General features: G+C 43.5%; 1 protein-coding gene across 8 annotated transcripts in view; it reads right to left on the bottom strand.

Moving 5' to 3' along the window:
- The window catches only part of LMO1 (LIM domain only 1), a 73,513-nt gene that overhangs the window by 28,802 nt on the left and 29,896 nt on the right, over window positions 1-14,815 (bottom strand). For 3 of the 8 annotated variants that reach the window (XM_066551389.1, XM_066551390.1, XM_066551387.1), the window contains one exon: window positions 8,551-8,634. The exons of 4 other annotated variants lie outside the window; for them this stretch is intronic. In XM_066551389.1, the coding sequence (XP_066407486.1) occupies window positions 8,551-8,634 (84 nt within the window). The remainder of the gene's footprint in view (window positions 1-8,550; window positions 8,635-14,815) is intronic. One more of the 8 variants, XM_066551391.1, reaches the window with a different exon arrangement.

The following is a 14,815-nucleotide window of genomic DNA, read 5'->3' as shown; positions in this document are numbered from 1 at the left end:
AGCCTCATCAGCTTTTCTCAACCTTCGTTTTTAAAGCGCTGGAGCAGATGTTTTACATGCATGAAGTGCATGATATGAGTATTTGGACAGGCCACAGGGTGCCCTTGTGCACGTTGAAGACTCAGAAGTTCCACGATCGCAGCATCCTGCTTCTGGGTGAGAGAGGAAGGTGGATAGGTAGTGGAGGAACAGAAGACAGCACAAATGTGATACAAAATATGGTGCAGACATGAGTACTGTAGTTCTTCAAAGGAAGGAGAGAGCCAGTGCCTGTCCCTGAGAAAAATAATCAAGCTGCAGCAGCAATGATCGCTCTAAACCCATGTCATTTATCTGCAGCCTACATTCACTGCCTCCACATGCAAACTGTAATCCTTTTCTCCAATCTACCTCACCTGTGCTGCACTCCATGCAGCACCTCTTTTCAGAGGAGTCTCTAAATTATCTAAGCATAGGAAAAAAGAATGTTACTTTAAAGGAAACCATGATCTGCCACAGCAAAGCGTGAGATGAGTAATTTGTTACTTCAAGTGCTAGGAGGTCTTTTTTTTAATTTTTTTTTCTGAGTGCCAGCAGCATTTGAAGTGGTAATGTGCATACAGAAATCTCAATTTACTTTGCTTCATCTTCATAGCCCACCAGTGTACTTAATCCTAATTCACACTGAACCAAAAATCTGATCAGGAAAAACAATACCTGCTCCAGATCTAATACCTAATGGAAGTGTGTGAATGAGGATTTCCAAAGCTCAAGATCCATTTGGATCCTTAACTGAACTGTTTACAAACAGGAACTGGGTGAAAAAGAATAGATATCTGCATTTCAGGCACCCTAAACTCCAAGTAAAAATGTCTATCCCAGTTTTGCTTATCTGTAGCAGCAATTTCGCAGCAACTGCCGGGTGTGCAATTGCCACTCTGCTTTCAGAGAATTAAACAGCAGAAGACTTCTCCAGAGACTTCTCACTTCTTATGTGGGTTCAGCCTTATTTTCACTTCATTCCCAAACCTAGGGCAGCTGAAATCCATCTCCACTCCCAAGCAGGTCCATCAGGCACACCAGAGGAGGGCGGACCCCTCTTCCCAGCGCTGAAGCAGGACCATTGCTGTACTCTCCACTGCCTGTCCCACTGTGTCTCTGTCTGCCCCTGATGACAGCTGCCTGGGACACAGGTATTTTCCCCTGGAAGTTCCTGGCAGGAATTCCTCTCCCAGGTGAGAGCCTCTGCTCCCCTCTGAGAAGAATTTGGCTCAGTTGTCTCAAAAATCTGCAGTAGTGACATCTCCCTATTGTTTTCTCCTCTATCTCCCAATTTTCTCAGCCCCTCTCTGTGGGTACCACCAATAAGATGGCTCTGAAATGAACTTGCTAAGCACCCTCTAATCTGTCAGTAGGATTGCTGGCCAACTTTGATGGACATGTATCTGGTGCTCAAAAGCCTACAGCTGATCTCTGATGTCTGTGAAGCAAAAACTTGTCACTGTTCTATGACATCACCAGTGACATGAATCAGGTATTCCAAAATACTTACTTTTATTTTAATGAGCTCCATGACAAACTATTTCTACAGCCTGAGCAACCAGAAAGCTTGATTTTTTAAAAAAAAACTCTATGATTCCAGCACTGACACTGCATGCTTTTTGTCCAGAGACTCCTATACTACAACCCAGAGAACCTGAGGGTGAAACATGTCCATCTCCAGAGAGGAGTAAAGCCAACAGGCAGCATGATTCAAACAGCCAAGAAAACCAGGGGAAACCTCTCCAATGCATGAATGCCCTGAGACATGCTCTATCTATGCAAAACAGGCACCAATGCCACGCCTGGGATCTGTCCATCCCTCTCTCCAGGACCAGCCCTCAGCAATAACAACAGTTCATTGCTGCTGCGAAGGTCAAGGGCTCCGCCAGCCCTCCGGAGATTTGAGCTACTGGTTCCACAGAGTCTGCCCGTATCAAACCTGACACTTAGATTAGCAATTACTCCCCAGACATATCTAATTTCCCATTTCTTCAGTTTCTAGTGTCAAAATACACTTGCAGTACAATATGCAAACCTCCACTGGCAATACCTTTTCTCTCTCTTCTGTTGTGGTGGGAGGAATGCCTATTTTTTCAGGAAACAGTTGTACTTTTATGTTAATGTATTATCATACTCATAAACCCCTGAGATCATGTTTTTGTTATACAGCATCAAAATTGGTAAAGCTGCATTCCACAGTTACCATCACATTATCAGCAGACATAGAAATATTTTGGAAGTTGGCATGCAAGACAGATGCTCTGCATTATAAACACCAGAGAACGATCAGTCTTTGATATGCAGTCCATGGATGGCTTCATCACAGCTCTATTTGGTGGCTTTCCTTGTGCCAATCCACTCCAGCACTACATGCCACCCTGGTAAGATTTGAACAAGCAGAGGGACCTGCACATTCCTCTCCTCAGAGGCCAGTGAAGAGTTAAACCGTGGCACCACTTCTTCCCATTCTGCATGACAATATCAGAGCAAACCTATGTCCTTGCCTCTTCCACAGTCTTAATATATTAAAACTATTACTCACTTTTACTCATCATGAACATGGATTGCCTCATTTTTATCCTAAACTGTGAAGTGGGAATTTCCATCAGCACTTCTGCAATCCAGGTCCGCCCTCACCCACCCATGAAAGGCTCCTGCCATGTCACACAAGAGCCACTGTCCCTTTGTTTTGGGATGCCAACATCTTAAAAGCCTTCCAAGTAGAAGGGGCAACCTGAGTAATTTCATGCCCAGCTGCAAGGAATTTTTAACAGGGAAGGAGACAAAATGAAGCTTAGAGGGCAGGTATTAAATCTCACCAGTCCACTGTGTGCCAAACTTCTATTAAGAAAGTTTGGAATTACAACAGAGCTCTGCTTCAAAACCTACAGACCTGGTTCTCAAAGGCTACCTATTTAAGTAGCTTGCAGACACGTGCTTGTGTCATTCAAGATGCTTTTTACACTTTTACACAGGCCCAAAGCTGCATGAGCAGCCTGCCCACAAAAGCTGGTCTTGCACAGCACGTGGTGGTGGAGAACAACTTGTCCTCGTTGGCTCCACTGGGGCAAACAGGCACCAGATTTGTTCCATTAACTGCATTTCTTACATGGCTGCACTGGTTCCTTTCCCTCTCCCTCTGTCTGTCAAAGGACAAGCCATCTCTGAACTCTGGGACTTTTTTATAAAACTGCCATTGGCAATTTTTGAGTAGCATTAATTCAGGGACAATTCTGCAGAAAAAGTCCATGTTTAGATGCAGTGCACCTTGTAAAGTGTAGAGAGGGGAAAAAGAAGCCACAGCAATGCAGAGGCTCAGGCCACAGAAATGGCAAGAGGATATCAAATGTTGCTTTAAGTGCTGAAATATTTGTGCTTTGAAAGAAAAATGCCTTCAGGAATCCCAGCAGGAGTCACCTCTATATAAAGACTTCATTTATAAAAGGACATTTATTATTCTCAATTAATGGCATTCTGATAGACACGTTTACATTTCTAGGTGTCAGATTCAGCAGAATACAAAATGACTAAAGGACTCATATTTTGTTCTGAAAATGGCCATAAAAGGATCTAAAGGTGAGAAAAAAGAAAAAAAATATCCACATTTTCTAGAAGACATATGATGTCCTTTGGTTCCTTATAGTTCTGAAGCCTGGTTAGCACAGCAAGGCTTTTGAAATACAGATTTAAACCTGCAAACAGCAAAGCTAAATGCCACTACAGCTCCTCATGAAATTAGGTGGCGACCACACTGAGAGGCAGTAATAGATCTTGATCACATCCTCCCATGGATTATTAGAGAAACTTAATGTGGCAGAACACTGCATGGTAGGTTTCTGGAAAAATGAATAGCTAGAAGTCTCAAAAAAATTTCCACTTTGCCAGCAAAGTGTATATAATGCTACCAGATTTCAAACATCCAAAATAAAAGGAGATAGAGAATGAACACCTTCATCTTGTAAGAAAAAATAACTTGTCTTGGGGAAAATCTAGAAATAAAAAGCCACTTCAGTGACATGTTGTAACTGAAGCACCAATAAATTCTTCCCACATACACAGACACCCCCACAGGTTGCTGGTGGCACAGCACACACATGGCCAGGACTGACACACAAACGTTTGTCACTTGTGAGCCTCCCTAGGGCTAAGGAGAAAAAGACAACATTAACCACGAGAAGGTAAGGATCATATTTTTTAAAAAAGCCAAAACAGTACAAATAAAAGTGCAGGTACTTAAGGCCCAAGGCATTACACTGCCCAACTCCCCGAGGCAACAGGCCGTCTTTGTGATGTGTGAGCACACGTACATCTACCATCAAATGTAGTCAGTCACCTCCAAATAATGTATGTATCTAGAAAAGCTTTTTTACTCATGTTCACTCTCCTTTCTCTGCTGGAAAGAGCTGCAGACTGTTTGCTTTACCAAAAACTTGAGCACTGGTTGGTTTTGTTGTTCGGTAGGTTGGTTGCGGGCATTCTTTGATATTTTGTTGTTATTGTATTTAAAATTAAGAATACCCCATAGAAAATTAAATCTTCCCATCAAGTTCCAGAGGACTTCAAATAAAACTGCCTAACCACCAATTCAACTATATAAATCTACATGTTGTGGGTATTCCCACCCAACAGCCTGATGTTAGACCTGTAAATAAATAATTCAGTCCCCAAGTAATAGCAGCTAAATTTAAAAAGCACCCACAAAACCTACTGCCATTAACTGGAGCTTTCAATGCCCAGATTTGGTTTCTTGGGCGGGGTGGGAAATGCAATTTACTACCAGGGGGAAGTACAAGTGTTGAAAACTAATTCAGCAGTGCCTCCAAGTATGGGAGCTGTCCCTCAGCCCAGGGCACTGGGGATTTGTGCGCTCCGCCACCACCTCCGGACTCACAGGACAAGCCCACACTAAAAACCCTTGGGAAGGGCTGGAATGCCAGCAGCTCCCAGTTTGGACTGAGCACTGGGAACCAGAAAAATCTCAGATTATAACTGCAGTTCTGCCACTCTTTTATGTGTGACAATCTCTTCATCCATCGGTGCCTTTGCTGGCGACGGAGAACCAGCAACGCCGATTATTTCCAAAAGATTTCAAGCGCTCTCCAGCACTGTGAAAAAAAGCACCAAGTGCTTTCCAAGTGTAAATGCGCTGCCAGCTGCAAAAGATATAACATAACAGGCTACACTTACCTTATCCTAGGGTCCTTTATCAAAGGGCAGGTAGATTAAAGAGATTAAACTTTCTGGAGTATTTTAAAACTTCCATAAAGTCCCCACACCAGTTTACAACTTTTTTTTCTGAAAAAAAACCCTTTGTAAACTGTGAGGTGCTCTGGCAGATATAACGTAGATGTATCTTACCAGCAAAAGGCAGTTTCCCCTCCTTCTAAATGATGGAAAGTCAATTTGCATCATAATTAAACCAAGGCCCTGTAACGTTACTTTTAGTTAAAACAGTAAACTACTATAATAAAAGTGTACCTGGGGAATATTTAGAGAAGGCACTAATGATTTCTTCCCCAGTGGTTAATAAATTCACTTCCAGATCAATTTGTTCATGATAGAAACTTGAGAGCATAAACAGTTACACAAGCACATTAGAGTGTGTCTTTCTCAGTATAAATGATTTATTACAATGATTAGCAGCACATAAACAATTTAAAATACAACTCTAATTAGCTTTTTGGAAGAAAAGGAGAAAAATCTTCCTGACTCCTTCTACACATTATGTTTTACTTTTCTAAGTGTGTACTTTTTAATTAAATCCAAATGTCACAATAAATTTAAAGTGTTTTATTACCATTCTGGCTAACTAAGCCATTCATGCAAACACCCATTATATTAAACCAGATGCAGGACTGAAAGTGGTTGAGGAGAGAGCAGAAAGAAAGGGGGCGAAGGCAATTACTTCTATATTTGACAAGAGATTTGTACAAATGTTTAAAGACAAGAAGACCTTTGGCAAGGTTTCTCTGTTTTATCCAGGGAGGCTGGCCAGCTAATTGCTCTTTAATACCTGTTTCCAAGTTTGAAAGCATCGCACCGGGTTAAACATTCCCCATCCGAAGCATAAAGAGGGGACAGGAGAAAGGGGGGACAACCATTCTGCATGAAACCTCGTACAATTCACCACAAACAGCCAGAGCAAACCATGCCTCCACCTGTAGATACACCCACTTCTATGCCTGGGCAGAGTAGAGGATAAAGACATGGCCTGCCTAAAAGCTTAGAGAGCTCTCCCAGGAGGTGGCTGACAACCAGCCCTTGCTGGTCATGATCACCATCACTCATCTGTGGGATGAAGGGCCACCTCCCCCGGCAGTGTCCAGACGGGAGGTGGATGTGGCCAGTCATCCCAGAGGCAGTCCCACAGCCCAGGGACAGTGGCAGCAGAGGGCATTACCCTCTTAGCTGTGGGGAAAAGGGGAGGGAAAGGCTTCAGGTTATAGGAGCTGGGGGGCTGCGAGGGAAGCAAGGAGGGAGGAAAAGGGAAACCCAGCCCTAGAACCCCCCAACCCATGAAGCCTCAGGGCCACTCCACAGCACTGTTTTACTGCTTCCTCAGCAGCCTGGTCTAAACAGGACAGATTTAGCATAGTTCAACAAAAGCTACCCATTAAAGAAAGCAGCTGTGATTATTAAAATAGGTTAGAGAAAATGGGCATGGTGCAGATAAAGCTTTTGACCTCAGCGTGCAGCTCTCTCAAGAACATTTTAGCACAATTTATCTAAATTAAAAACTAAACACCAAATTCCAAAAGATCATTTAAAAAATGCGATTAAAAAAGCAGGTCAAGGGTTGGAAATTAGTAATTACTACTACAATTAACCAAAATCAGACAGAGACACATGAATTGTGCACATTACTGCGGTTCACTTCAGAAAGGCAAATGTGAGCAGAGCACAGAAGGAAAAGCCGCGAGTCGCAGAACCACTCGTATAATTAACCTCTGCCACAGCACAGGACCTGCTCTTGTAAGTTTGCGTCATTCGTTTCGAGAGGGAAGTGCTGCCAGCTCCTACACCCAGCTATCACACCACACTCCTCACCAGCAACCCAATTCCTTGGAAACCAATATTTTGATTTTCTCCCAGTCCAAGATCTTAGCGCATCTTCACCCTATTAGCAGCGCGTTTGCCCTTCAGCTCCTATTTTAACAGTTCTGAAAAAGATGAGAAGGGCCAACATCTGAACGTCCTGGTATTGAGAAGAGGTCATTTGCCAAAAATGCCACCTGCTAGAGTACATATTGTTTGAGAGCAAAAGCCTATTGAGAGCTGCATAGAACAAAACAAAGGTTTTCTAAAACAGACTACTTAGCACTGGATGGAGACAGAAATACTCTGTATGCAACTAACATCCTTCAGATGATTTTCCTTAGGTTTTGGGGGGATAAAAGATAATTTAACAATTAGCACTTTGTTCCCACTTCAATCTCAGAAAGGCTCTTTGTGAGCTTCCTTGGAACAACTCAAAGAGCTCAGTGGGAAAGAACAGACTGACTACTGTTTTGAACTATAACCAAAATGAACTATTCTCTAGGTCCTCCCTTGAAGCTATCATCTACCTTAGGTTAGATGAGGGAAATCTAGGTTCAAATTTTATTCAGGCTCCAGTTTAATTTTGAGAGCTCAGAAGGCTCCACAAATCATTTTAAGTTAAAGTAATGAAAATAGGTGAACTTGAGAAGGTGGACAGGCACGAATGATCTCTTCCAAAATAGGCAAGAATCCATCTGTTCCCTTTTAAAGTGTATAAAAGTCTTTGTAGCAGTAATGAAAATTCAGGGATGTAAGTCATGGACATCATAGCAGTCTATTAGAGAGAGGACTGGGGCTGTATTACAGAATACTGTGAGCTGCGGTGATTATATAAAAGGGATGCAGCAAAGGCAGCATAGCAGAGGGCAAGTGAAATGATTCAAGGACTCAAGAATCTCAGCTTTTCAGAAATGGAGGGAGAAATGAAGATTTCTATCTTTTGAAGAGGCAGGATGAGTACAGAGCAATTCAGATGTCTGAGCAAAGCTGTGAAGATGAAGGTATAAAGCAGAAAGAGTTCCTCAGATGCAGAAGGCAAATGGCTGCACCTCCAGGTTTGCACCACAGCCAGCACCGGGACAAACAGGCTCAGCCACAGCTCTTGGGAAGGTCTCTGCACTTCCTCTCTTTGTTCCACACACATCACACTATCCCCTTCAGCCACGCACTATCAGGCAGGAGCAAGACACAGCCTCCAGCCAGGCACCTCAGCTGGGGTAGAGCTGGTGCGGGTAAGGGACACCCTGGCCATGGCTGGGGGCTGCCCATGGAGTACCTTCAGCTGTCTCCAGCTTGAAACAGGGGCTGGCTTCTGCTTCCCAGCCCTGTGCCAGCAGCACCACCAGCTCCCTCTGCACTGCTTCCCACAGGACAGCCACAAAGCTGGTGGCACTGAGAACTCTGCTACCCCACAGCAGCACTGGACACAAACCCACCCTTTTGAGCCCTCTGCATGGACTGTGGCACAAAGAGGAGAAATGCTACACTCACCAGCTGCCAGTTCTCCCGCTGGATCTGGCTCCTGTGAGGCACCCTGAGCAAAACCAGCCAAACCCCATGGGACTCCTGAAAAGACTTAACATGAGTTGATCAGTCACCATGTCAAATAAAGACCAAATGTTGACAAACCCTTACTTAAGTAGTTAGAATATTCTTCTGTGTATATTCTAAAAATGGCAGGTTCCACATCCCCCCTGCATCAGTTCTTCTGACTTGGAGCCAGTAGTACCAGAAACCCACAAAACCCCCAGCATGCCTGGTTTAAACTCATGCATGCATGCCTTTCTCCTTGGTGACTACACTTACCTCCTCCAAAACACAGAGATCCAGTTTACTTCCACATTTCCAAAGATACTGGAAATGTGCTTTGTTGCATATCTCTTTGCTAATATTTTAAAAATATCAGCATGTGCCTTATTTGGTTTGTGCATTGCTCCCAAATTGGTTTTCCCTATTTCAGAGGAAAAGTACCTTATCATAATACATTGTATATTGCAGAGTAAGTCAAGCAAGGGGGGAGGTGAGGATGTCATATTAAATTGCATAAGTGATACAAAAAGCACAGCCAGATTAACATTTGATGCAGTAGAACACAAAATCTTACTCCCAAAGTAAACTGGAAACAGACTGACAGCCAGCCCCCATGCTGATCTGCCCTTGGGTCTGGCACTGCAGAAAGAACCACATGAACTTACATGGTTTTTTTTGCAATTCAACATGTAGCATTCACACCTGAGGTCTGGAACCCAGAATTTCATTCCACCAAGGATTACCAAAATGCTGCTATTTTGTGGAAGTTACTGTACTCTCATTGCACTTCTCAAACTTCTTCTTGATGCCTAATTCAAACATTCTAACTTAGAGGCTATTTCTTACTCTTCTCTAGGCATTCACAGATCTACACAGCAAAGTACCAAGAAAATAAAAACACAAACAGGATCAAGTCCTTTTGGGTTTTTCTTCCTACATGATGTCTTAGTGATTTCTTCCAGTAAATAGAAAGCATTTTCAGCATCTATTTCATGAAAATCCTACTAATCAGCATCCACAGGATGTGCAAAACATTTCCTTCACTGGGTAGGCATCTTTCCTGAACTCAAGAGTAAACACTTAAGTGGAAGGAGTGCTCTGAGAGCTGGCAGGGAAATGCTGAGTAAATACAGCCCTGCTATCAACACTTAAATGACGAAATCATTCAGATGTTAAAGTTGCCTCAAGCGCTTGATCATGATATGCAGCATAAGGAAAGTTCAAAATCAACTCCTCCTCCTGCATTCTCATACAACTTCAAACAGTAATAGGCACTTACCTGGCTTGCTTTACAGATCTTGCTTTGATAAGCAAAATTTTAACTAGGTTAATACCATTTCAAGTGTATTCATTTAATTGAAACAGAATGAGACTTGTCACACTGTTCACAGCTGGTACTGTAACAACTCTCATGACCCTCCCTTGTAGAAGGGACAGAGTAATCATCTTCACAACTGACTTGTTCTGCAGATCTGATAGAAACTTGAGCCAAGACCAAGAAATAAATGTTTGCTTTCTTTGACTAAGCATCATGAAGGAGCATTCTTTGGAGAGTCAGTGCTGCAAGCCCACAAGCTGAATGAGAACAGCACACACTGAGAAACCCTAAGTACAGTTCGGGATTTGGCAAGCTCAAATTTTTATCTACCTGTTTGGGGTAGGAGTAGGGTGGGAAACAAGTCATCATTTGAGACTAAGACACTTGGATCTTATGCAGTGATGAGGAAGGAGCCAACCAACCTGAGCAGAAAAAAGGATGAAAGGAAGCAGCAGCAAACACTGAGTATCCATCAAGTGCAGCACGGGGGCTACTGCAGCAAGTCCACAGCTCCTTCGTGCAGTGTTTAATTCGGTAATAAGTTTACAGTGGAAAAAGATGGTGAAAATATTTGTCTCAAGAGGCAATCAGAACTTTGTTTACTGTACAGAAAATGGATTCAGTTGTGTACAGTGAAACATGCCACAACTGAACTACAGCTGTGACCACAAGGCAGTGGCCCCTCCAGCCTGGGAGCACGTGTGAAGTGAGGACATGACTGTCAATCTCTGGTGTCATTTTTTGAGTCTTGCAGATGGAAACTGTCTGACTTCATAGCTGGTCACCTTCAGGAGACATCAAAATCATTCTTTTCCTCCACCTTGGCTGGTGCAGCAGTAGCCATCAGCTTGCTGAGGATCCTGCCAACACATATTTTTCTTCTGAGAGTGACCACTGGCAAATTGCAGCTCTGGATGCAAGCATGGCCAAGTGCCCATGGGGAACACAGAAATTGCACTGGGCACAATTAAAGCTGAGCAGTACATTACTGCAGCACGGCCTCTCTGCTTGCTCTAACTCAGAGCCTGTCAGCATTTCCAGCATCTCCTCTTCCTGGAGTTGTTACAACAGTTGCAAGACAAAAAAAGAAAAAAAACCCAAAAACCCAAGAAACACCAAGGTTTTAGTTTAGCCTGCGATATTGGCTTACAGTCACATTGCACTCACCCCAAGACAACCCAGAAGAATCCCTAAGAAATTGCTCAGGGAAATGTGATCTCTTTAACACACATGCACCAAACTCTTGGGATTGTTCAGTTGGGAACAGCACTGATGTCTCTATCAAACCCCAAGAAGGGTCTCAGTGCTGTGACTGTCACCAGGAAGGTCTTCAGCATACCAGGCATCACAGGAGGCAGGAAATCAGGAATCCCCACCTTCAACAAGATGCTGGCTGACTTACACTAGCTGGCCCCTGTGTCCGGGCTGAAGTTTTAATGCTGGTGGGGCACCTTCCCTGGGGATGCTCCATCATTTTGAGGAGCCACTGGCTTGGTGAGCAGGCTGACAGGAAGTCAGGAGCACAGCTCAGCCCAGCCCGTTTTCTTTCCATAAGGTACTCAGCAGAACTTCCACATGACAGCCTTGGCTGCAGCAGGAGCAGCAGCAGTGCCTGCTTTGGTCCAGACCCTGATGGAGCAGGAATACACCAGTCTGCAGCCTGGCATTGCTTCCCACTGAGCCCATCTCTGTGTGAGGCAGCTGCATTCAGCAGGGCCTTTTTAAAAGCTACTCCAATGCTAGCAACTGCAAGTGTGACACCACAAACCCCACAGCCTTGTGTGAGTCAGCACCATTAATGTCATTCCCACATTAATTCATGATGCCTTTGAACACTGATGCTCACAAGAAACCAGGTTAAAAATATTCAATCCCTGAAAAAAGGAGCAGTGATAATGCTGCACCAAGCTAATTTTATTTGGTCTGGGGTTCAATTTTCCCATTCAAAAGAGCACTCTGCTGCTATTTCCACTACAAGCAATCCCATCTCATTATGATCAAGCCCACGGGGTAGACTGTGCATAGGGGAAGGGAAGGGAAGATTTTGTGATACTTAGGAGCTGCACTTGAGGAAGAACAGCTGCAGCAGTCAGTATCCCAAGCATGCTACCACAAGAATTATGTTTCTCTCCCATCCTCCCCAAAGTATTTAATTCAGGGCAGAAGGGGTAGAACGTGTTCACCTTTGAGCTCCCTTGCCACAAGCAAGCATATTCATTCAGCTTCCCTATTTAACTAAATGGAGTTCACACATGCTGCAGGATAAAGTTACCTCTTGCCATCTGAAAGCAGTCCAATCAATGCTGTACACAGAGAGTAGCATTTGAATCAGCCTTAAGTTAATTCTTAGTCCTCGAAACTGTGACAGCATGCTGACCCTTTCAAGTCAACTGGGAGCAGGCAATCTTTGCAGAAGATCCTCAGGCCTTTAATCAGATTCTCAGTGGGTTTTAAAGAGATACTACAGCATCAGTTTGTAAACATCTCTCTAGTGAAAATAAAGATTACTTCTGACCTAGCCAATTACTTCAGTCCCAGAAGATATATCCTAGAGTTATAATTGAACGAACCATAGGGAAAGAAAATACATTTTAGGTAGGGGGTAGTGAACCCAAATCCCAACTTAGGATGCAGGCAGCACTGTATCCCACAAAAAGATCAGATACAGAATGCAATGATTATTAAAAAAAGTCCATTAAATCATCTGGTCCTTTTTCCCACCATAGCAAGGTTAGTCTCTTGAGCATAAAGCCCTACTAAGAAGATTGCAAATTATCAGCTCTTCCTGAAAAGCAACTGTGATGGGGAAAGACAAGATCATTATTTTGAGAAGACCCATAATATGAGGTATTTGTTTACCACATCACAGAGAATCTGGAGTGAGATGCCAGCTCCTGGTAGCATGGATTTGCTGCAATACAAGTAAGGAACGAGAAAGAAAATGCTGAAGAAAGAAAACAGAGGACCTGTGCTCAGCACTGAGACTGTCAGAGACATTAAACAGTCTCTTGTTGCATTACTTTAAAACTGTTTGAGCATGAGCAGCCACTGCAGTCCATTGTGGAGAGATATAATTACTGATTAAAAAAAAAAAAAAAAGTTATTTATTCTGGAATTATTACAGACTAATGTGTAACAGACATCATCTGATGGGCCATAAAGGCTCTGAGGGCCATTACAGCCTCACAGGTCAGGACCCATTTGAAGGGTTTAAAGTTTGTGGATCACTGCTCTCAAGCTGAGCAGCACAGCAACACCTGCACACAGAAAAGCTAGGGGAGACTTCTGGAAGCAGCAGCTGCTTATGTGTTTTCACACTCAGATCAAACCAAATCACATCACTGAAAAGAAGTTCAGAACCTGCAGACATGGCTTTTGCCATTCTCATCAAGGAGTTCACCCGTAAGATTGTAGCTTGTGCCTTTTTACTTACTTATTTATTTATTTTTAAAGGGAGCACTGAGGAAGAAAATGACACTATAACCTCCATGCTTCCCCATCAGGGCCCCCCTTCTATTTCACTTTCACAGAAAACTAAAATTCCCAGCCAAGTGACAGGTTTATAAAATTTTAATAGGGAAGAAAAAGGTAACCTCAGGCAGGATCTTACGTGCAGACTTTCGCCATAAATGAATGTTCATGAAAATACAGGGGTTTTATGGAAACATTGACAGAGCTTCACAGGCTGTGACATAAATGCCTCAACATGGACTGATGGGAAGGACTAGTGAGTCCCAGCTCCTGCAGCCAGAGGCTATTGCTCCATCCCTTTCTCGAACCCAAGCAAGTCAGCTTCACGCCCCCACTACCTCTGAGGAAAGCAGATCTAAGAGACCAGAAGCCCAGCAGCTTTTAAATTGCTAGCCTAGAAACATTCTTAGCCATTTCCAACTACTTGTTCTAATGGGGTAAAAAGTCCACTTTTCCTTTGTCCCTGGTGTTTCTCCTCCCAGAGTGCTTGTCCAGACCAGTCAGCCTTCATTGTGCAAAGGCAGACAAGTTGAAGCACAGATTGCTCCTCATGAGCATCCTCTCTGCCCCTACTTCCACATGGATTTACTGTCCCTTAGCTTCAGGGATCTACAAGTTACCCATAGCAGACAAGGTCTACCAGTGCCTCTCTCCAGCATTATTAACAGGAATCATTATTAGCAATTTCTTGTTCAATTCATTCAGGATTGCATTTGCCTTTTACCACCGACTTCACACCTCAGTCCTTTTGAGGTCAATCACCATCTGTCCAAGCCACCCTTTTCCTCCCCTTCTGCCCTTTCCAGCTAGGGGTAATTCCTACTTGTAGATGTTCCAGTGATCCCCAAATAGATCAGCTGGGGTTCCTGGGCTCCTCTTCTTATTTTTGTGAGCTTCGTACAGGAATGAAACCAAGGGGAAACAGCACATGGCTTCAATCCCACTCCCACCAGATAGCTGCACCACAAAACCTACCAGTGGTGGTTTTATACCATCAGGAAACCTGTCCTTAGTTCTCACAAAGTAGGTATCCCAACCTCTAAACTAAAAGCTCATCTGAACGCCTCCTGTTGGAAAGCAGAATTTATGGCTTTGGTTTCAGGATCTAAAACACTGCTTCTGAAGACAGTGATGCCTGAGGTTCATTTCCCTTCTTCTCCCAGGTTCAGAATAGAAGCATTATTTCTCATTCACAAAAACAGAAAGAGATGCCACAAGGAACAGCCACAGACTGCTATAGACCGTCATTTCTTAAAGCAGCAGCAATCCAAGAGCAGTGCTCTGTAGCTAAGGTTGCACAGCACCAGAATGGTTGGGAAAATCTTATATAACAATCCTGTACAGAGCTAAAGCAGTTTGTTACTTTTCCCCCAGTCACTGAACGTGTACAAGCACTTCTGGAAATCAAAACTCTGCCTCTAGAAAACTTGAAGCTTC

The sequence above is a fragment of the Molothrus aeneus genome, chromosome 6 (genome assembly GCF_037042795.1).
Source record: "Molothrus aeneus isolate 106 chromosome 6, BPBGC_Maene_1.0, whole genome shotgun sequence".
NCBI classification, from domain to species: Eukaryota; Metazoa; Chordata; class Aves; order Passeriformes; family Icteridae; genus Molothrus; species Molothrus aeneus.
This window is presented reverse-complemented; position numbering and strand designations above follow the sequence as displayed.